We start from the raw sequence: 24234 nt of genomic DNA, 5'->3' as shown, positions 1-24234 counted from the left end.
AGGATCCTTTTCTTGTCCAGGAATAGGTCAAACTACATGGCCTCTGGGGGCCCTCTCATCTGTGATTTGACAAAAGTTGTCCCTCTGGGAAGTCACACTCTATTCCATAGGAAGTCTTTGCTCAAAATGATTTTGAACTCTCCTTTGGAATTGTCTTCAGGGCCTGTTTCCAAGCCACATTAAAAAACATCCATTTCATTGCTTTCTAATCATGGCACATATTAAAGTCTAACCAATGATACTCAGCTTGCCACCCACCTTAGTCACCAGCCTTCCCTCTGAAAAGCTTTGGGCCATTTCCAAAATTGAAATCCACCCTCAAAAAGCAAAGACCATTCAAACAGTTTAAAAAAAGAAATAACCTTAGAAACTGTCTAATCCACCTGCCTCGTTTTACAGATGAGGAAACAGAGGCCCTGACAAATTAAACGATCTGGTCACCATGGTCTGACGTTTTGTCCACTACACCACCCAACAGCTTCTCCAAAGAGCATTCAAAAGGAGAAACTGTTTTTTTTTGGATTGAATTGTCTTGACTGTGAATGAATCACAGCCACTTCCAAATGAGGAGCTTTCAGAAGGGTTTTGAAGAAAGGATCTTTTTATTCATATAACATTTTATATTCATATAATATTCATCTTTGAAATAAATGAATAGCCTCTGAAACAGACTACTCTGAAGGAGTCCACATTCATTTGAATGTCAATATTTTAGTATGTTTGTCTTACAGTCAGATAACACTCGGTTTTATAATCCTAACCAAAAAAAACTATTTGGACTAAAAGAAATCAGTAAACATTTATTAAATACCCACTGTATACTAGCCACTGAGAATAAGGGCAGCACAAAATGAGACACAGGGTGAAGAAGGCAGGGCAGGGTTGATGGGAGAGTCAGAGTGACGGAAATGGGCTCCTTCTCAAAATGAAGTTCCAGTAAGAATTCAGTAATAGGAGAAAGGTACCACAAAAGGCAAAGGGATGTTCCAGGGAGAAAGGGGCACAGGTGCTAAGGGAATTTCAAGAGCACAAAGGCAGTAGAAGTGGAAGAAGAAATGTGTTGAGTCCAAGGCGAAGTGACAGTTGGAGGATTTTTTGTTACTTGAGCTAATTAAGTTATGTTAACCAAGCTGTTAGCTTCCCTTTAGTATTTTTGAACTCTGCCCTGTGGAAGCCACAGCTGGAGTTCCGTTCTAGATCACACCTCTTTGGAGTTTTGTTCTGGATACCAGATTTTTGGAAAAACATTGATCCTGATTTTCTTTGTGACTTAGCGATTAAATTTCCTGATTTTCAATGTTCTTCCAAAAAATGAAAGCATTGAACTAGACAGACACTTAGATTCTTCCAGCTTTAAGCCAGTTTCTAAAATCCTTTGTTAATAAAAAGGCATCCAGGGAATGGAAAAGCAGGCTACCAAAAGACCTTGAGTCCACAGCATCACTGGAAGAAGGTGGAGTTATTTTACTCAGAGGAGCAAAAAATCTTGGGAAAGAGGCAGAGGATGCAGATACACATGAGCATATTCAAATAACTAAAGGGTTGTCATGGAGGAGAGATTTGTTCTGTTGTCCACAGAAGAAAGAACTAGGAGTTATATGTAGAAATTGCAAAGAGATTAATTTTGTCTGGTTGTAGGGAAATACTCAGGAGCAATTATAATTGCCCCAAAGTGGACCAGATGTCTCTGGGCAGTAGAAGGTTCCCTTTTCTTGGAGGTCTTCAAGCCAACTCTTTGTGACCACTTGCCAAGTGTGTTATAAAAGGGCTTCATGGGGAGATCTAAGTTGGACTAGATGATTTCTCAGATTCTTTCCGAATCTTAAAATTGGATTTTATGAAAAGATATCACAAGACAACAATTCTATAATGTGGCAACTAGTGGTAAGACAGATAGAGAGCCTAGAATGGAGTGAAGAAGGCCTGAGTTCAAATGTGGTCACTTCTCTAGTAGGGTAATCCTGAGCAAGCCATTTAATTTCTGTCTGCCTCCATTTTCTTCTCTGTAAAATGGGATTTATGTTCCCTGTGACTATCCCAAAGTGGAGAGGGTTGTGTTCATCAGGAGGTGGTGAGTTCCCCATCAGGAGAGGACTTCCATCAGCAGCTAGGTTACATTACAGAAAGGCTTCAAGCTCAAACGTGGCTTAGACTTGGAGCCCACAGACTGAAGTTGAGCGAGCTCAGCACTATAGACATCTCAGATGAGGGAATATTCCCAGAGTGCTTGGTGATCATAAAAAGACATAAACAAGAATTACCAACACCATTATTATTATCAATTTTATTATACTGCCTTTGTAAAGAGCCGATTAGAGGCAGCCTCAGGAAGCCGTCGTTCCTAGACTGAAGGCAGACCCCAACGATCGTGTGGTAAATGATTAAAAGGGAGAAGATCTTATCAGAAATGTTTTATAGGGATATATTTAACTCTGACTTGAAGGCGCTGAAGGGAAAGACGAATGGGAAGATTTCAAATGAGTAAGAAAACGTGGGCAGTTATAGCTTATCCGAATGCAGGACTTAGAGGCTTGCAGTTAACCCAGTAACATGAGTAGAACCTTGGACTGGGAGTCCAGCAGATCCTTCTGGGTTCAAATCTTTTTTGGATGACCCCAACCCTCAGTTTTCTCTTCTGTCAAATGGGAATAACAGCACTGATCTCACAGGGTTTTGTGTAAATCAAATGAGATGCTATTTGCAAAGTGCTTTGGAAACCTTAAAATGCTATAAAAAATATTAGCTACTGTTGGTAGGGTTGATCTGGTTTAGTGGCTAGAGCAAACTTGACTTGGCGGCAGGAAATCTGAGTTCAAATCCAACTTTGGGAGTCCTACCAGTTGTGTGACCCTGAGCAAGTCACTGAAACTCAGAAGCCCAGTTTGCACATGTAGAAGATGAGAGTAATAAACAGCACCTACTTTATGGGGTAGTTGTGAGTGTTAGATGAGAGTATATGTAAAGAGCTTTGTAAAACTGTTAAGTGAGAGAGAAATGTCAGCTGTTGTTATATTATTGTCTCGAATGACTCAGAAAAGCAGGACTCAAAGTCAATTTTAGTTCTTTACAGTCTGGGGAAGGGAGAAAAGGGAGGAGGGAAGGAAAGAAAAAGAGGGGGGGAGGAAGGGAGGGAAGAAAGCGTAAAAGAGGAGGAATGGAGGGAACAAAGGAAAAAAGGAAGAAGGGAGGGAGGAAAGAAAAAAGGAACAAAGGAAAAGGAAGGTAAAAGGGAGGAAAAGAGGAAGGAGGGAGGGAACAAAGAAAAAAGAAGAGAGGGAGAAAAGAAAAAAGAGGAAGGAAGGAACAAAGGAAAAAATAAGGAAGAAGGAAGAAAGGGAGGAAAAAAGGAAGAAGGGAGGGAACAAAAGAAAAGAATGAAAAGAGAAAAGAAAGAGGAAAAGAGAAAAAGGGGAGGAACAAAGGAAGAAAGGAAAAGAAGTGAGGAAACAAAGAAAAAAAGAAAGGAGAGAGAAAGAGGGAAGAAGGAAGGGAGGGAGAAAGAGTAGAAGGGAAGGAAAGAAGGCTAAAAGCTAGGAAATCCTATCAATATCAGGTTTTTCTATAGCAGAAAGAAAATATATTCTCTTATCAGGCATACAATCCCCATCATAACCCACATCTCCTATAATAAGACCATTGCAAAGGTCCCATCAACCCAAGAACCAGTGCCTGAGACATCGCAGCCAAATACTCAAGTGTGGACTGTCCTGGGGAACACCTTGGGGGTGGGATTTGACAGTCGTGGTCAAATCAATCACTAGGCAACGAGGCATTGAGACCCAAAGCGTCTTGTTTCTATTGTGTGGGCCACACAAAGCCCGTTTGGCGTGGCTGAGGTAGCTAAGACGGGCAGAGCCCCAGCTGGTGCCATTCTCCAGGATTTGGAATTTGTGTCTGTCTGTGAGTGTGTGTGTGTGAGAGAGTATATGTGTAAGTATGTGTCTGTGAGTGTGTGTCTGTCTGTGTGTCTCTGTGAGAGTATGTGTGAGAATGTGTGTGTGTGTCTGAGTGTGTCTGTCTGTGTGTGAGTGTGTCTGTCTGTCTTAGGGTGTCTATGTGTGTGTGAGAGAGTATATGTGTAAGTATGTGTCTGTGAGTGTGTGTCCATGTGTGTCTGTCTGTCTGTGTGTCTGTGAGTGTGTCTGAGTGTGTCTGTGAGTGTATGTTGTCTGTCTGTGTGAGTGTGTCTGTCTGTCTTAGGGTGTCTATGTGTGTGTGTGTGTGTGTGTGTGTGTGTGTGTGTGTGTGTGTGTGTGTGTGTAAGTGTGTGTTGGGAGGGTAAAAGCAGGGTGGAGGCCAGAAAGACTCCTTGGTCTGTGTGTGACAGGCACTCGATAGCTGTTTCTGAATGAATGAAGGCTCTGTCAGCTCCCAGAATGCTACGGTTTTGATTTCCTCATTCATTCGATGCCATCGATGGCTCACTCCTTGTTCAAGAGGCCATGTGATAGCCAGAGTTCGAAGAGCCCTTTTAATTTTTTTTTAATTGGAACAACTACTCTGGGCTCATTTTAATTTTTAGAAACAGGAAACTGAAGTCTTCTCCAACTTAACCCTTTCCTCCAAAACACACATATTGGGGCCCACATGTGCACACACATATTCCCTGAAAAAACACAACAGATGTGTCATTCGAGCATCCTGCATCTGGAACAGCTTAAAAGAGGCCCCTCGGCTAACTTAGGATGTCCTCCCGCCTCATCTCGGTTTCCGAGCATCCTTCCATCCTGCTCTTACATGAGGGCCTTCCCTGATCCCCCCATCATGAGCCGCCTTTCCCTCTTAAAATAATTGCTTTTTGCCTATTTGTCTGTATATCCTCGCCCCCACTCTCCGCCACCCCATGAGTTCCTTAAAACAGAACGGTTCTCATGTTTGTCTTTGCAAACCCAGTGCCTAGTAAGATGTCTGGCACACAGTAGATGCTTAATAAAAGCCTTTATTAATTAATTATTAATAATTAAGTTAAAATTTTAAATTAATCATAAGTAAATAATTAAATATTCATATAAAATTGATGCAGTTAGTGGGCTTGTTGCAGAATCCCTCTCATCCTGCCCCCCCAGGGTTACACTCACATGTAAAAAGCTAAAGTTCCGCCCCAGATTTGACCCCCATAGTTATCAGTGATCTCTCTTTTTTCTTTCTCTCTTTCTTTCCTGTCTTTTTTTTTTCTTCCGGATCCCAAAGGTGGTTGCCCTTAGTAAGAGGAGCCAGGAGGCCGAGTCTGCCTTCCTGAGTGTCTACAAGCAATTAATTGAAGCCCCAGGTAAGAAATGCTGGGACCACTTAGGTGAATAATTAATGGTACAGAGGAATTGGTAAGACTTGCAGACAGAGGTAACCTAGTAGCTGGAGCCTGAGCAGACTGAACTCTATGATGGATTCTTGGTGGAGCCTTGCTTTCCTGGAGGTGAGTTTTCTGGGTACCCCTCTTTTCTAGCAGTGAATTTTATGGGTACCCCTCTTTCCTGGCAGTGAGGTTTCTGGGTACCCCTCTTTCCTGCAGGTGAGGTTTCTGGGTACCCCTCTCTCCTGCAGGTGAGGTTTCTGGGTACCCCTCTCTCCTGGAGGTGAGGTTTCTGGGTACCCCTCTCTCCTGCAGGTGAGGTTTCTGGGTACCCCTCTCTCCTGGAGGTGAGGTTTCTGGGTACCCCTCTCTCCTGCAGGTGAGGTTTCTGGGTACCCCTCTCTCCTGGAGGTGAGGTTTCTGGGTACCCCTCTCTCCTGGAGGTGAGGTTTCTGGGTACCCCTCTCTCCTGGAGGTGAGGTTTCTGGGTACCCCTCTCTCCTGCAGGTGAGGTTTCTGGGTACCCCTCTCTCCTGCAGGTGAGGTTTCTGGGTACCCCTCTCTCCTGGAGGTGAGGTTTCTGGGTACCCCTCTCTCCTGGAGGTGAGGTTTCTGGGTACCCCTCTCTCCTGCAGGTGAGGTTTATGGGTACCCCTCTCTCCTGCAGGTGAGGTTTCTGGGTACCCCTCTCTCCTGGAGGTGAGGTTTCTGGGTACCCCTCTCTCCTGCAGGTGAGGTTTCTGGGTACCCCTCTCTCCTGGAGGTGAGGTTTCTGGGTACCCCTCTCTCCTGCAGGTGAGGTTTCTGGGTACCCCTCTCTCCTGCAGGTGAGGTTTCTGGGTACCCCTCTCTCCTGTAGGTGAGGTTTCTGGGTACCCCTCTCTCCTGCAGGTGAGGTTTCTGGGTACCCCTCTCTCCTGCAGGTGAGGTTTCTGGGTACCCCTCTCTCCTGGAGGTGAGGTTTCTGGGTACCACTATCTCCTGGAGGTGAAGTTTCTGGATACCTCCCTTTCCTGGGGAACGTTGCTGGGGGTGGCACTTTCCATCTTCCTCAGGCTCCTGCATTTGTTTGTCCCTCTGGTTCAACAGATGTTGGCTGGGTAACTGACCAGCTTTCCCGTATTTCTCCAGAAGCTCCTGGTCTAGCCCTTCCCTGGCCCTCTGACCAAGTGAGAAGCTCCCTTTAAAGAAAGGCTATTTTCCTGCCACGGCCCAGTGCCCCATAGTACTAAGATATATAAAAAGGCCCTCTCTGCCGGTGAATAAGATAATGGACTTGGGTATAGACTCCATTGATCTGCCCTTTCCTACTACTCCAATAGCCCTTCCCCTGACTGTCTCTGCCTCCAGTGCCATTGCAAAAGCAGCACATTGCAGTGTGAAGGGCTTGGGATTTAGAGCCTCAAGGTTGAGTTTAGATTTTGTCTCTGCTACTTGCTAGCCAAGGGACCCATGGAAAATAGTTTTGTCTCTTAAAGAACCTCAGTTTGCTTCTCTGTAAAATGGATCAGAGGGAGTAGGTAAATTACTAAACTGAACTATTCACCCCTTCATGATCCTTACAAGGAAAGTATTTGGAGGCTTTGAAAACCCAATAAATTTGAGGTGTTTTTATTATCAACATTCAGTACCACCTCTCCCCCCCCCTCATTCTCTAGAACTAATGGGCAAAAGTGCTGACTTTGGATGTCCCAAAACCACAGAATCCTGCTGGAAGGATGGATTCTCAGGGGAACAAGAATGTTACCCTAATCCAAGTGTTGCTAATGAAAGGGAACTGGGACATAGATAATCCAAAGCATTGATTAATTATCAATAAGCTAAAATAGAATTTTAGAGCTGGGAGTGACTTTAGAGCAAAGAATATCAGAACTGGAAGGGCCTTAGAGTATGGATTGTCAGGCATAAGTAGGGTCTTAGAACTTAGTCACAGTTAGGAGGGACCTTAGAGCATGGAATGTCAAACATAAAAGGGGTCTTAGAATAGGGAACATCAGCTAGGTGGGGCCTTAGAGCATGGAATGTTGGGGCTGGGAGGGAGCTTAGAACATGGAATGTCAGGGCTGAGAGGGAATTTTGAACATGGAAAGTCAGAATTGGAAGAGCCCTTAGAACATAAAATGTCACATCGAAGGGATCCTAGAATTGGAAATTTCAGCTAGGAGGGGACTTAGAACATAGAATATTAAGGCTGGAGGGAGCTTAGAACATAAGAATGTTAGAGCTAGAGGGTCCTTAGAACATGGAATGCCAGAATTGGGAGGGCCCTTAGAAATCTTAGTCTCATTCAGCATCTTCATTTCCAAGAGACTGGGGCCCAGAGAGAAGAAACGGCTTGCAAGGACACTTGGTTAATAATTGAAACAGACCCAGACTTCCCACTGAGATCTCCAGATTCATTTCTATTTGATTTTAAGATGCATCCAATAAAGCCTCACCCCCTCCCCAACAGTTTGCTTTCTCCCAAGACTTTTCTTAAGCTAATATTACAAAGAGACTGCATAACCTGACTGAGTTGAAAGCAGGAGACACAATTAGAAATAAATCTGGGTGGGCAGAGAGCCAAGGCGAGCAGCAGGATGACCTGGCCCAGGTATCCCCCCTAACAATACTGACTGTGTGACCCTGGGCAAGTGGCTTAGCGTCATGGGGCCTCAGACAAAGTAAACTGCAGAATAGGTGCTCATTTGCATTCATGGGAAGAGTTTCCTCATTGAGAGTTTCTTTTACAAATGAAATTCTGGGCCCATCCAAAGAAACGTCATCTCTTAGAAGACAGTGGTCTATCCCTGAGTCAGACTTTCTGCCCTCTCACAGGGCACCTGATCCTTTTCTTGGCAACAGCCAGGAGTCTTCCCACTCGTGAGCTTCAGTGTGCAGTGGACTTAACCTGCCCACAAGTCCCTCCCTCCTCAGGGACCTGTCCATGCATTCTAATTCATTTTGGCCACTTTCCATTTAGAGTGCATGTAACTTTCACATCCCAATGGTCCCTAAATTAACACCATTTTTTTTGGTACTTTCTGAGCAAAGGTAGTAGAGACAGAGACAGGCTGGCCCCCTCAGAGTGAGGCTGGAAAAGGGGCTCACATGAGAACTAATTGATGGAAAATGAGAGGCTCAGGGTCATCTGATCATCAATTTCCAATAATCCACAGGCTGTGGTGGGAAATCCAAGTGGCTCATTCGGCTGGGTCCAGCTGGGTAGTAATAGGTGGAAATTTAAAAGAGGCTAATTTATGCTTAGAGCTCAGAAAGAACTTCTGATCATTTGATTTGTCCCACGATAGAATGGGCTACCTCTGAGATTACTGGGATTCTTCCTCACAGAAGATCTGTTAACCAGAGTCCAGCCTCTCTGCCTCCAATTTCCTTGTCTTTGCACAGGCTAAACCCCATCTCTACTTTAAAATCCCTAGCATTTTTTTACAGAAAGCCCTTTCTCATCTCCCTAGTTTATTTTTTAATGCTTTCTCCCTCTTCCTTAAAGGATTATTTCTATCATCATTCAGTTAACGTCCAGCTCTTCACGCATGTCAGTAATGTCCGTTCATGGGACGTTTCATAGAAAAGCGATTGGAGTGGTTTGCCATTTCCTTCTCTGGTAAATTAAGGCCCTCAATTGATTGTAGGCTAAGCCTGAGACTGGCTTTGAATTTGGATCTTCCAGACCCAGCACTCTTATCTTTTGAGCCACTGAGCTGCCTCCAAAGGATCATGGATTATATTTATCTGTCCTTCCTACTGCTACTCCTAATAGAATACAGAATCCTGGTTCCTCAGGGGCAACACTCTGGAATCATAAAAACTGGGTTCAGATTCTGATTCTGATGCTTATTAGTTGTGTGACCTTGGAGATGATCTCTGAAGTCCCTTCCAGCTATATATCCTAAACAATCCGAGGACTCTTTTTTCATGGTATTCAATGTTGGAAACCAAGACTGACTCAAGGGGCCCAATAATTCCCTTGATTAAGAGAAAAATCCCATATTCCTGCCACCACTCCCCCAACTAAAAAGGAAGGTCATTCCTAGCCTGATATGGGTTTTGATTGCCTCATTTCCCAGCTCTCCTCAATACGAGATGGGGGAAGTCGGCCCCAGCTGTCAACAAGTCTGAGAATGAGCAGCCTGTAACTGATGGAGATGTACCCTACAAAAGGCTCCTTCAGGGCCTCTAATTCATTTTCGAGACATTTAAGAATAACAAAATGTTTTAATGATTTCTTAGGGGAATTAGGAAGACATATTTTTGTTCTCATTAAATTTTATCTGGAGATACAAGAATCAAATGTCAGCTCAGTTGCCAGTGTTCTGAGAATCTCAGCCCCAGCTCCCTCCCTTGGAAATAATATTCCGTTAGAATTCGCCAGAATGCCCAAACGCTCACTCCCCTGTTTTTCTGTTTCTTGACAGGCAAATTATTTGTCGAAGGCTTTTTTTTTTGGAAGCCCTGATTCAACATTTTTGTTTTGAATGGCTGCTGTCAACACAAATCTTTTGCCGAGAATGCTATATGGTCTGATTGCTCAGCAAGTATTTTGATAAGTGAGCTGGCTGTATGTCTGTAATTACGAAAGAAAATCGTAAATCTTTTTGATATTGTTCACACAGATGTGGCGTGAAGTAAAAAAAACAGAGCAGTAAAAACGTGTTAAAAGCATAATTAATGTCATTGTTGTCGAGGATGATTTGATTTAAACCTCATTCTGACTTCTGTATCGGTGACGGGCTGATTTCTTTATTGTGTTTGCCGAATCACTGGGTACCCGCCTGAGCTTAAAGGGAGCTAACTTGTTAACTGAGTGATTAGTTAAAATCAGGGCAGCCAGTCCAGCAATGGCCTGGCATTAGAGATGAGACAAGGAGAGGACTGACATGGTGAGTTGGATTTTTCTCTTCCTCTCTTTTCCCCCTCTTTTTCTCTCTTTCACATCTTTCACCTCCCTCCCATTCTTTCTTCCCTCCTTCCTTCCTTCCTACTCTGGGTTTGTATTCATTTCTTCCCTTTCCCTCTTTTCTTTCTTTCCTTCCTTTCTGTCTTTGTCTTCTTTTCTGTCTTTTTCTTTCTTCCTGTCTTTCTCCTTTCTCATTTTTCTTTCCCTTTCAATTTTACCTTTTTTCTCTTCCTTGTTGTCTTTCTCTCCCACATTCTTTCATCTTCCTTTTTCTCTCCTCCTTTTTCAATTCATCTGTCTTTCTTTTATTTTCCTCTTTTTCTTCCTTTCTCCCTCTTTTTTATTCCTTCCTTTTCTTTCATCTTCTTTCTCATTCTTTCTTTTTCTCTCCCTCTTTTGCCATTTCTCTCTCATCTTCCTCACTTTCTTTTTTTACTTCTTCTCTTTCCTTTTTCTATTCTCTTTCTCTTTTCCTTTCTTTCATCTTCCTTTTTCTCTCCCTCATTCTTCCTCTTCTCTCTATCCTTTCCTATTCCTCTTTCTTTCACCTTCCTCTTTCATTATTTTTCTTCTTTTCTCCCTTATTCTTTCTCTTCTTTTTCCCCTCCCTCTTTTTTTTCTTTCTCTTCCTTTCTTTCCCAAAACTGGAAATTTTAGGTTTTTGCAGTGAGCCCTCTAAACTTATTGTTGAGAGAATGATCATTTATCCAAGCACTGGGTTTCGACCTAAATTCTAGGTTTAGCTCTTGCTGCCTTCTTTCATCTTTGTAGTGAATGATACTTTGACACATAGTAGGCATTTAATCGTTATTTCTTGAACTGGACTAAAAGAAAGTGTTCAGGATCAAGCGTTGGGATCACCAGACCAATATGGCATCTAGATCATTAACCCTCTCTGTGTGTTTTGCCTACACAGGTGTGCATGCATGCATGTATGTGTGGTATCTTACGTGTAATGTGTAGATAGAGCTACAAGACAGAAATATCTATTATGGTGTGCGTGGGTCTGTCTATTTTTCACAGCTGAAGACTGCTGTCCAAAGTGGAGAAGAACAATTAGCAAATTCATTCATTAGGGTCCTTTTATTCTCTCATTGACAAGGCTAATCATTCGTTCTATTCTATTTAAGATGTACTATTTTTGAACCATTCTTTTGAACCATTAGGGCACCCATTGGCAAATGAGATTATGTTTGAATTTCACAACGGGGACCCAGGCCCCATCAATAGTTTTTGAAACTGGTAAGATTCAGCAACTCAAAATACTTGTACTTTTAAGCTGCAACGTTATTATCCTTTGCAAAAGGAGCAGAAATAAGTAGTTTGCTAATTTAAGAATTGTCAAACTGTTCTTCTGTATCGTATATGTAAGCCAGCAGTATATTATACAGTTAATCCCCATGAAAACTCTAGGGTTGGGAGAGAATGAGAATTTGCATTATTGGTCTTTGGGAACACCTGTATCTAATTAGCACTGGAATTGAAGTTTGGAACTTCAGTCGGGTTCAAATCCAGGTTCTGACACTGGATGTTTGGGCCATTTAACTATTCTGTGCCTCTGTTGTGAAATGGGAATAACCGGAGTAGAAAGCTTACAGAGAGGTTCTGAGAAAATTCCTTTGTAAGCCGCCAATCGCTATGGAGATGTCAACAATGATTGTTGTTATTATTACAGTGACTGAATAAGAGAGAAGGTTGGATCTATAACAGTACTGCCCCTATAGAGTAGGAAGGAGCTGCCAGAGGCAGTGTCCATATGGACAAAGAAAAAACACTGAAAAGGGGGAAAAAAACTGTGTTGTCATGGTGTAAATGTAAGTTATTACACTAGCTCTAGCTAGTTGTTGGAGGTGGAAAAAATTTGTTCAAAATGGAAACTGCATTTAGAAGAGGCAATGAAGTACAGTAGAGAGATTATTGATTTAGGGGACAGAGGACCTGAGTTCAAATGCTGCCTTAGATACTTACTACCCATGGGATCTTAGACAAACCATTTCCCTTCCCTGGACCTGTTTTCTCATCTATAAAATGGAGATAATAATAGCACCAGTGTCCAGGATCAAATTTATAAAATAATATTTTTAAGGTATTTTACAAATGTTTAAGTGTTTATATCTATATCCATATTTAAGCTATTATTATTATATTTATATTCTATTACTATTATTATTATTATCATCTCCCCATCAAAAAGAGCGTGCTAAATCTGTGTTTCCCATCCAGAGTTATTGATCAGGGAATGGAAAAAAACTAAGATGGGAGCAAAAACAAGTGTAAGAAGAAGATGGGTTAGAGAGCTCAAGAAGACATTTGGGACAACTGAGGCATAACTTGGGATAGTCAGTGCCCTTCCTACCAGCACCTAGCATCATGGTGTCATCTATTCAAATAGGACCTAGAGGTTATTGAGCCAAAGTTCTTCATTTTACAAATAAGGAAACTGAGGCTGAGGGCAATTCAGCAATTAAGCCTAAGGTCACCAGTTGGAAAGGTTAAAATACAGGTCTTCTAGACTTCAAGTTGAGTCCATTCTGTATCTTAGGCCCATGTGCAGCCTCAGAGATGGAGACATTCAGAAGTTCGGGTCCCCCTAGCCCTAAACAGAGAGAAAGGGAAAAGCAGATCATCACTGAAGATTCATCTCTCAGCAGACTGCAGGCGTATGGAGAGTGCACAGCTAAATCACAGATACAGAATGGGTGAGGGGAGGGAAAGGAGAAAGAAAGGAGCAAGGGAGAAAGAAGGATAAAGAGAGATGGGGAGAGGAAGATAGAGAGAGGGATACAGAAAAATGGGGAGAGGGAAGGAAGGAAAGAAGGGAGATCAAGAGGAGAGAGGGAGAGGAAGAGACAGATAAATAGAGAGAGGGGAGAGGAAGAGGAAGTGACAGTGGAGGTGGGGAGGAGGGAAAGGAAAGAGAAGAGGGGAAAACAGAGGAGACAGAGAAATAGGGGGAAGGGGGGAAAAGGGAAGGAGGGAGAGGAGACAGAGACTGAGAGCCAGAGAGAGACAGGGAGTGAGTGTTGCATACTAAAGCAAACACTCCTACTTCCTTTCACCCAAAAGTCCACAGTCTCTAGCCACAAGTCCGTAGAGCTATTTCTGAAGCCCTCTCTTCACCATTATCCCACCTTGAAACAAAATGACTTCTTCAATGACCTTGAGTGAACACTCAGAATTTCTTGGATTAGATCATCAAAAATCCTCAGAAATGCAAATGTGTTACCTAGGGGATGTAACTCATTAACTGGTGGTCAACTATTTACCCAAAGTTAGTTTCTCTAATTTTTCCTAAGGAAAGTGGAACCTAATTAACCAATCAATAAGCATTTATTAGATCCTTAAAATATCCCAGGTACTGATGATATAAAGAAAAAGCAAAAAATACTCCCTGCCCTCAAGGAGCTTATGTTCTAATCAGGAAGATAGCAAACATTTCCCAAACTTTGTAGGTGGAAGGAAACCTTAGAGGGAAAGGTAATGGTAGCTGGGGGTGCTGGAAGAGTAGATCTTGAGCAGTCGTAAAGGAAGTTGGGTATTTTTAGAGTTGGAAATGGTGAGGGGAAGAATGTATGGATATATCTGGTAGGGATACAGCCCATGCAAAGGCATGGGCGATAGGAGATAATGGAGTGCTATGTATGAAGAAGAGCAAGTAAGTCATCCAGTATGGCTGTAACATGGAGTATGTAACATGGAGGCAGTAAAATCTAAGACCAAAAACATAGGAAAGGGCTATCTGGTGAAGAGGTTTAAATGCCAAATGGCATTTTTTATTTGATCTTGGAGGTAATAGGGAGCCTTTAGAGAAAGACTTGGTGAAAGCTGCACTTTAGGAAGGTAACTGCCAAAAAATGGATAGAAATGAAAAGAGAGATAAGGGATTGGAATAAGGAGTGTTTCTAAAACACCAATATACATGGAGGAATGAGAGAGAGAAAAGAAAAATAGAAAAGAAAGAAAAAAGAACAAGAGAAGAAGAAAGGAACAAGAGATAAGAAAGAGAGGAGAGAGAAAGAAAGAAAAGAGCAAGATGAAGAAAGGAAGGAGAGAAGAAAAGAGAAAAGAAAGAAAAATAGAGAGAAAGGGAAATGGGAGGAAGGAAGAAGAAAGAAAAAGGAAGGAAATGAAGGAAAAAGAAAAGAAAGAAAAATAGAAATGAAAAGGGGAAGAAATGGTCAAATGAAGGAATGAAGGGGAAAAGAAGAAGAGGGAAAAGAAAGGAATGAGAAAAAAGAAAGGAGAGAAAAAGAAAGAGAAAGGAAGAAAGGAGAGAGAAGCAAAGAAAAAGAAAAAATAAAAGGAAGGAGAAAGAAAATAGAGGAATGAAAAAATGAAAAAAGCAGAAGTAAAAAAGAAAAAGAGAAGAGGCAGAGATTTGAGAGCAAATAAAAGGAAAGAAAGGAGAAAGAAAGAAAGAAGACAGGACTCAGTAAACCCCTCCAGCATTAGAAGTTAAGGCACTGGGCTCAAAGTTAGACTGACAAGTGGCTGTCAATACCCAGTGCTCAAACCCACACAGACGCACTCAGTCTGGCCCAGATGGTGGGAGGCTTCTGTCTCCGTGATATTTTGGAGGGGTTCACGCATAGCTCTGCATATATGTGTTTTTAAACAGCTTCTCGGACGTCGTTTCTTTTCCTCCCATTTCCCTAAAAAAAGCCCAACAAACCCCCGCCTGCCGCTTCCCCTCAGATGGACCTAGTAGGAGTGTTAAGAGGCCCTCTCTCTTCCTCGATTCTCTGCAGATGCTAAAATATATATATATTTCTCTGTCTATATGTCCAATAGCATCAGCTAGTGGCTGAAGTTAGAATAGTTGCCTTAAATCGAGCTCCCGAGACAATACCTTTGGAAAGGCTTGTCTTATATTAAAATATTATAAATCCTTTGCCGGCTTCCTCAGGAGGTTCAGATCTACTGTAATCAAAATGAATTAGTCATTTGATTAAGTGGTTTTTCTGCATAAAGAACAGGTTAGGGGCTATCACACAAAGACTGTTCCATTTTCCATCCCTTTTTTGTTTGGTTTTGCCATTTCCTCCTAACTGTCAGGAGCCTCTCCAGGCATCTCCAACATCCCTGTCGGCCCTCCGCACTCAGTACATCAAAGGGACTGTTACATTCAAACGCTTCCAAATCTGAGTTTTGTTCTTCCTTTTTTCCTGGTGGTTCTTCAGAGGGGGAGGAGGGAGGGTGGTGATCTGGCAGCTGCCCTAATCCATATATTGACATGAAGCTGCTCAGTTCTGGACTCCCAGGTCGTGTCTGCCCGTGCCCTGTTCTGAGCTGGGACTTTCCCTGAGAGCACTGTGGCTGCTTGAAACTAAGAGGAGGGAAGCTGAGCAACAGCGAGTCACCATATACTCATGTTTCAGAAGCCCAGATAACAAAAGCCCAGGATCTCTGAGCAGATCGGGCCACCGAGTCCTTACAGACCACAGATGTCCCTCTGAAATATCCCAATTTCTACCCAGTGCCCTTCTATTACAGAGAGCCCACTACCAATCAATCATAGGACCATAAGATCACAGGTATAGAGATGGAAAGAATCTCGATTGACCAATCAACCAAAAGCATTTATGAAGTTCCTACTGTGTAAAGAGAGGAAGCACAGTGAAAAGGCCAGTCCTCTGGCACAAACTGGTTCTGTAGACTCTAGTAAATCCCATAAATGCTAATAAATTAGCATTTATTAAGCACCTTCTATGTCCCAGGCACTGTGCAGAATTTTGAGAATCACAAAGACAGCAGCAATAACATGCAGTAACAGAGAATCCCCTTCTACAGGAGTTCCCTGAAGCACTGTACTAGATACTATCAATCAGTCAGTATTTATTAAGTGCCTGCTGTGTGCCAAGCACTCTGCCAGTCATTAGGTACACAAAAACAAAAACAGAACAGTCCTTATCCTCAAGAAGTTTATATTCTATTTTGGGAGATGACATGGAAATATGTCATTGTCTTTCCATTGGGTTGGACTCTGTGATTTCATTTGAGCTTCCTTGGAAGAGATACTGGAGTAGTTGATGGCTTCCTTCTTCAGCTCATTTGACAGATGAGGAAACTGAGGCATACAGGGTGAAGTGACTTGCCCAGAATCACACAGCTAAGAGGTGTCTTAAGTCAATTTGAAATCACAAAGATTAGTCTTTTGTCTTCTAACTTGGCATTCTATCCAATATGGTGTCATCTAGCTACCATATATATAAATAGAGCTATATACAAAATAAAGATAAGGTGATTTGGTTGGTTGATGGGAGAAGGGGAAGGAGCTAAGGGAAGCTCTGTTAGCTGAGACCAGGAAAGACTTTATTCTCTCTTTGGCACTACCTCCCCAGACTGCTCAGCCTACTGTTGGCTAGCACTGATGTCAGGAAGTGTTTCCTTATGACATGAGGAGCCAGGGTTGCCTCATGGGATCAGACAAGAACATTCATCTTCCTCATCTCAGTTCAGCCAAGCCACAGGTTTTTCTTGTTATCTATATCAGAGCCCAGCAGGGAGAGACAATTTGCTATCATGGAAAGAGCTGAGTTCGAATCCTGATTTTGCTTTTTTGTATCAGTGATTTTCACAAGGGTCATTCTTCTTTCAGAGACCTTCCTATTGGAAGATAGGATTCCATCTCTGAAATCCTTTCCAGCTCTAAATCTGTGGTGTACAATTCCATTCAATTTGACAAATATTTATTAAGCCCCTATTGATTGCAAAGCAAAAGGAATTATGAAGAACTGGATAGAAATATTGGAATCAGGAAAACCTGAATTCAGGTCCAAATTCTAACACCTGCTGGTTTTGTGACCCACAGCAAAGCACTTAAATTCTTAGCCCCCAAAGCAACTTTAAACATTTTAAATACAGGTGTCTTCCCAGTTTTCATCTGTAGAGGAAGTCCCTTTTACAGGTAAAAATCTGAGTCAAAATAACAATGAATATTAATAACAATAATGATAATGTACTAGGCCTTATGTAAGAGATAGAGACCAGACCTGTGATTTTATTTCTATGTAAAACTCCTTCTACCAATGTAAAATGGTAATTTTTTACTATTTTTTACTATTTTACTATAATTTACTATATTAAAAAATTTCCAGAAGCAATACAGAAAGAAAATTGAAATATATCCCTATAGGATACATATTGACTTAGAACATCATAAATTAGCCTTATCCACGCCGTACTATGGGCAAGTAGATAGCGCAGTGGATAAGGCATCTAAGGGCACCATAGTGCATGGAGCACTGGTCTAGAGTCAGGAACACTCAACTTCTGAGTACAAATCTGGCCCCAGATACTTACTAGCTGTGTAATCCTGGGCAAGTCACTTTACCCAAGTTATTTTAACTGTTTGCTTCAGTTTTTTCATCTGTAAAATGAGCTGGAGAAGGAAATTGCAAACTACTCCAGAGTCTCTGCCAAGAAACTCCCAAAAGTCACTTTTATCCTCTGTGCCTCAGTTTCCTCAATTATAAAATGAGCTGGAGACAGAAATGTCAAACCACTCTGGTATCTCTGTCAAGAAAACCCCAAATGAGGTCCCAAAGGGTCAGACACAAATGAACAACTAACAACAAAATAGGATAAACTCTTTGAAAACAGTAATTATTTTGGTCTTATACTGGAATTCCAGATCCTAGCTCAATACCTGGCATATAATAGGTGCTTAATAACTGCTTTATTGTATGTTGAATGAGTGAGTGACAGTATGCTGTAGTGGATAGTGTTAAGAATTAGACTGGATTCAAATCTCACCTCAGACCCTCTCCAGCTGTAGTCTTGTCATTTCAACAATCAAGAGCCTCAAAGGTCTGTTCCAGCTCCAAATCTAAGATCCTATGGAGGAATGAGAGCCACTCCTCTGGCCTCAAAGCCCTGATCACTCAACTACTCACAAAGGCAACCTAATATTAATAATAACTAAAATTTCAATGTCATGGTAAAGTTTGTAGAATTTTTTTTATTCAGTCATATTCAATTCATGACATTTTAGAGTTTTCTTGGCAAAGATGCTGGAGTGATTTGCTATTTCCTTCTCCAGCTTATTTTACAGATGAGGAAACTGAGGCAAACAGTTAAGTGACTTGATCAGAGTCATTCAGCCACTAAGCATCTGAAGTGGGATTTGAACTCAGAAAATTCCTGACTTCAGAACCAAAACCAGAACCTTTTATTTTCAAAACATATGCAAGGATAATTTTTCTTTTTTTATTAAAGCTTTTTATTTTCAAAACATTTTCATGGATAATTTTTCAACACCAATCCTTGCAAAACTTTGTGTTCCAAATTCCCCCCCTTCTCCCTTCCCTCTCCCCTAGATGGCAAGTAATCCAATAAATGTTAAACATGTACAATTTTTTTATACAGATGGTGGATAGAGCACTGGCCCTGGAATCCCAGGCAGCCTCACACACTAACTTTGTAATCCTGAACAAGCCACTTAAAAATCTGACTGCCTCAGTTTCTTTATCTGTAAAATGTGGATAACAGCACCTACCTCCCAGGGATGTCGTGATGATCAAATGAGAAAATATTTGCAAAGCATTTTGTAAACCTTAAAGCAGCATAATAAATGCTGACTACTACATATATATAATATATTATATATTATAATATATGTTATATATATTATTCCTACTACTGGCTATGTGACCTGAGATACATAATGAACTCTGTAAAATAACCAGAATAATTTCTACAGTTCTTATCTCAGAGGGTTCATAGAATCATAGACCGGAGCCAATCCACTCACATTACAGATGGAGAAACTGGGACTCTGAAGGATTGAAGTGGCTTCCCAGAGTCACCCAGCTAGGAGCACAAGAATACAGATTTATAGCTGGAAGAAACCTTAGCAGCCATTGAGTCGAACCCCCCTCGTTTTATAGATAGAGAAACTGAACAGCACAATGACCTGCCCAAGATCACACACCTCGTGAGTGTCTTCTAAGGCTCAGATGAGATTACATAGGTAAAGCCTTTGGCAAACCTTACAATGCCATAGAAATATCAGCTGTTATCAATTCTTCCATTGTGTTCCTCTGGCCTTATAAGACCTAGCTTCTTGAACTGTGGTTCACAACCCCTTCTGGGGTCTCATAATTGAATATGGAAAGGCTGGAATTCTGAGTTGATGCACTGAGATCGGACAATCAAGCACATGCTTGGAAAATGGTCCTTCCCACAATTCTGTGCTGGCTCTTTTGATGTATATAGATAATTGTGGGAGGGATTAGGGGGTGGAGTAAGATAAGCCAGAATTACTGGTAATAGAAGAGGAAAAGGAAGGAGGAGATCCTGTGTCCATCCAATTCACTTCTCCCCATAAAGACCATGGACTTTTGCTTATCCTGACTCCGGCTGATTCTGGGGCATCCAGGGTGCTAACTTGGTCTTCATAATTTATCATCAATAAATGTTTGATTTGTGGTTTATATACTAGTTCATATACTAGTTTAAATGCTAGTTTATATATCTGTATATATGACCCAGGGTCATGTAAAACTTTCTCAGGCAAAAAGGAATCACAAGTGGAAAAAGTTTAAGAAGCCCTGCTATAAGGCATGTAAGATAAGAATTATTACTCCCATTTTCCAGATGAGGAAACTGAAGCAGAAAGAACTTCAAGTGTCTTATCCAGGATCTCATGGCTAGTAAGTGTCTGAGGCTGGATTTGAACTCAGAACATATTTGATCATTTGAGGAGGAAAAAAACAATGAGGAAAGGAAGAGCTTCCCCACAGCGGATGATAGATAACTGAACTTTAAAGAAAGCTCACGATTTTAAGAAGCAGAACATTTTCCAGGAATCCCAGAAATTTTATGCAAAGATAGCAGAAGGAAAGAGAATATTTGAAAAAAAAAAGAAAAAAACCATCAAGCTAGCCAGTCTGGGCTGGGAATGATAAACAATAATCCCTATCAGAAAGGTAGGCAAGAGTCAACTCACACAGGATTTTAAAGTCTCTATATGGTCCTATAAGCAATAGGGAGCTATTGAGGATTCTGGATCAAGCTGTATTTATTGAGCCACTGGCCCTGAGCTAGGTACTATTGGATAAAAGAAAGAAGGAAGAAAGTCACAGCCTCCCTAGGGCTATTATTACTTCTATTTTTGCTAAAGAACTGACTCCGGATATTATAAAACCTACCTTTGGTTGCTGTTATTGTTTTTCCTCTCTCACTTTCAATTTACGTTCGTAGGAACAGCAACTGACATTTAGCTGATGCCTTAAATAACACTCCTGGACCAAATAGTTGGGAACACCTTTGATTCACCAGCACGCCTATTCCATACATTTTAAACCTGCATAATATGACAGATCCTCTCATCTGTTCCTCTAAATAATTCTTTCATGCCCCCCTCCCTTGAAAGAAACTCCTGGAAAAGAAATTCAGAACGGGTAGCAAAGGGCTCTGTGGACTTAACCCCAGAGAGGATTGAGGGAAGAAATTAGTTTGCAAGCTCGCTGAAAAATCTAGGAACTCAGCAATATGCCGGGGGGAGGGGGAGAGAGAATAAATAACGGAAGCTATCCTGGGAAGTAAATTATAATCATCACTGTGTACATTTTAGAGCAGAGACTTAAAACAGCTCGCAGCCTAACTCTTTGTGTGTTCGGAAATAATGAGAATTCTCTAGGAATGGGGCTGCCTTCCTGAATGGAAACTGCCTCTCCATGGAGGCCCATTGGAATGGGTTAGAATGTAAAGCAGGGTACAAGTGAGTTTGACTCACATAAAAAACCCCTCGCTATTAATATTAAGTAAGATGTCGGGCTACTGAGTTAAATCCATCACCGTTGAGCCGATGTGGACAGGCAGTAAGATTCTCCCAAGGGTGACGTCAGAATCTCTTCAATTGGATTTGATTGAATCTGCAATTATTAAGTGACTGCGGTATGCTGGGAACTTATTATTTGAACGGGCTGGTTTTTTTTTTTCTCTTTTGGATCTGATTTTTCTTGTACAACATGACAAAAATTGAAAATACATTTAAAAGAATTGTACATATTTAACCTATATCAGATTGCTTGAGGTTTTGGGAAAGGGGAGGTAAGGAAGGGAGGAAGAAAAATTTAGAATGCAAAGTTTTACAAAAATATGTGTTGAAAACTATATAAGTATTTGGAAAAATAAAATACTATTAGAAAATAAATAAGAAGAAAAAGAAAAAGAATGGTATAGGGTATAGAAAGCCAGTCTTGAAATGAGAATAAGAATAGCTAGAATATAAGATACTTTACAAATATGATCTCATTTGATCCTTATAAGACAGGTAGGTTGCTCTTATTATAATTTGGCAGAGGGTTTTCTTGGCAATATTTTGAAGTGGTTTGCCATTTCCTTTTCTAACTCATTTTGTAGATGAGGAAACTGAGGTAGAATTCAAATGATTTACCCAGAATCATATAATAAATATCCAAGGCTCAGACCTTCCTGACTCCCAGTTGAGTACTCTATTCACTGGGCTGAAGCTAGATAGCTTCAGTTTAAATTCTGCCTCTGATACTTATAGGCTGTAAGACCTTGGACCTCTCAGCGCGCCCCAAACAACTTTCTAAGACTTTATCCAAGTCACAAACCATGTGCCAACCTCTTTGGTTTAGCAGACCTCTCACACTGAGATTTCCCTGCAGGTCTGAAATCACAAATCCATTTTTAAATATGTCCTAGTTACAAAGACAAATGATACAGCCCCAGCCCCCAGAGAGCTTACAGTCAACCAGTGGGATATAATGTATCCACACAAATAAGTACAAAGTAATTCTTGGGAGAGAGCATAAATAGTGGGGCAGAAAGGAGGAAAGGGCTCCTGGAGGAGGCTAAGCCCAGAGGAGGGCTGAGGGTGCCGGGGAGGGAGCCATGCCAGGTGCAATAATAGCTGGCATTTCTGGAGCTCTTTAAGGCATCCAAGGTGCTGAATCTTTGCCCCAGTCCTGGAAGGTTCAGTCATTTTTCTTTTCTTTTTTTTTTTTTTTTTTTTTCCTGAGGCTGGGTCTAAGTGACTTGCCCAGGGTCACATAGCTAGGAAGTGTTAAGTGTCTGAAACCAGATTTGAACTCAGAGACCTCCTGAATTCAAGGCTGGTGATCTATCCATTGCGCCACCTAGCTGCCCCTGTTCAGTCATTTTTCAATCATGGCTGACTCTCCATGACCCATTTGGGGTTTTCTTGGCAGAGATTTCCTTCTCCAGATCATTATACAGATAAGGAAACTGAGTCAACGAGGGTTAAGTGACTTCTTCTTGATCCCATTTGGGGTTTTCTTGACAGAGATTCTGGAGTAGTTGGCCATTTCCTTCTCCAGCTCATACAGATGAGGAAACTGAAGTAAACAGGGTTGAGTTACTTCTTTTTGACCCCATTTGGGGTTTTCTTGGCAAAGAGAGTAAAATGACTTGCTTGGAGTTACACAGTAAGTGTCTAAGACCAACTTTGAACTCGGATCTTCCCGACTTCAGACCCATTGATCTATTCACTAAACCACCAAACTGTTCAATCCTATTATTGATCCTATTATTAGCCCCATTTTTCAGATGAGGCAACTGAGGCAGGATGAAATGACTTGCTCAGGGTCACACAGCTGGCAAGCACCTAAGGCCGACTTTGAATTCAGGTAGTACTGATTTCATTACTCTATCCACTGAACCATCCTGCTGCCCAATCTTAGGAGGGAGGTCCTAGGATGGGGCAAATGAGGCTGAGAGTGGTGCAGTGCCTTGTCTTGCCTCTAGGGTCTGCAGTGAGATTCAAAGTCATGTCTTGCAGCTTGAAGGCCAAGCCTCTATCCCTAGGACTTCTTAATCTTTTGGGTGTTTTGAATCCCTTTGAAAATCTGGGAAATATAACCTCTGGACCCCTGTTCAGAATCATGGCTTTTAAAACAGACAACAAAATACACAGAAAAATACAAAGGAAACCAATTTGATTGAAGTCCAGTCATTATAATATGTAAAATAAATTCACCGACATCTCCCCACCAGGTTCAGGATTTCTACTTTCCTCACTGAACCACCTCTCCCAGATACTCCGGGATAAAGGACAGAAACAGATGAAATACTGTGTACAAGAACAGCTGGAATGTGAAATAACTAACTGAAGATCACTCAGTGCATTTATTTAGCACCTATTATTTACCAAATACTGTTGTAAGCACTTGGGTAAGCATTTGAATATACAAGGAAAGCCTCCCCCCCTTTCCAAAAACGTCCCTTCCCTTAAGTCATGGAGCTCACAGTATAATGGAAGGAGGGTTAACATGCAAATAGCTCCCTACAAACAGGACTTTGTAGAGGAGATAAGTAGAAAGAGAAAGGAAGAGGCATTTATAGAGCGCTTACTACGCACTAAGCACTTTACAAATAATCTCTTGTTTGATTCTCACAACAAACCTGCTCTTATTGTCTCATCTACCTGAGAAAACAACCAATTTTTGAGTTTTCACTGGCAAAATAAGTGCTTTGTAGGCAAACCCTCCTACGTGCTGAGAATGGCTGATTCCATCTTTCCACATTATAAGACTTGGAAAAATGAGCCACAAGAAGACCTCAAAGATTTGGGCTCACTTGGCCTTTTCTGTTTGGGATCTTTTATAGACAATAATATAAGATGGTTTTCAGTCATATCATACTCTTCATGACCCCATTTGGGATTTTCTTGGCAGAGATTGGTTTGCCATTTCCTTCTCCAGCTCATTTTACAGATAAGAAAACTGAGGCAAACAGGATTAAGTGACTTATCAAGGTCACATACCTAAGAAGTATCTAAGCAAGGATCTTACATCCTAAAGGGAGAAAAAACAAGGACATGTCTAAGTAGATACAAATTCAGTTTCTTCATCAATAAACATTTATTAAGCACCTTCTATATATATTCTTTCACTCTGAGAGGTATATAGTAGGTACTTACTAAATGTTTATTGTTAAATTCCTTCACTTCTAAGAGGTATACAGTAAGCATTTAGTAAAGGTTTATTGCTAGATTCTTTAACTCCTGAGAAGCATATTATAGGCACTTATTGTATTCCTGTATTCCTGTAGAGGC

At 41.4% G+C, this 24234-nt stretch overlaps 1 protein-coding gene across 7 annotated transcripts in view; it reads left to right on the top strand.

Annotated features, from left to right (window-relative positions):
* The window catches only part of CUX2 (cut like homeobox 2), a 373197-nt gene that overhangs the window by 276477 nt on the left and 72486 nt on the right, over positions 1–24234 (top strand). For 5 of the 7 annotated variants that reach the window (XM_074297402.1, XM_074297401.1, XM_074297412.1 and 2 more), the window contains one exon: positions 5191–5269. The exons of 1 other annotated variant lie outside the window; for it this stretch is intronic. In XM_074297402.1, coding sequence (XP_074153503.1) covers positions 5191–5269 — 79 coding nt within the window. Of the gene's footprint in view, positions 1–5190; positions 5270–8401; positions 10171–24234 lie in introns of those variants that run through there. One more of the 7 variants, XM_074297420.1, reaches the window with a different exon arrangement.

This window comes from Sminthopsis crassicaudata, chromosome 1 (genome assembly GCF_048593235.1).
Source record: "Sminthopsis crassicaudata isolate SCR6 chromosome 1, ASM4859323v1, whole genome shotgun sequence".
In the NCBI taxonomy this organism is placed as follows: domain Eukaryota; kingdom Metazoa; phylum Chordata; class Mammalia; order Dasyuromorphia; family Dasyuridae; genus Sminthopsis; species Sminthopsis crassicaudata.
Note: the sequence above shows the minus strand (reverse complement) of the source record. Positions and strands in the feature narration are given on the sequence as shown.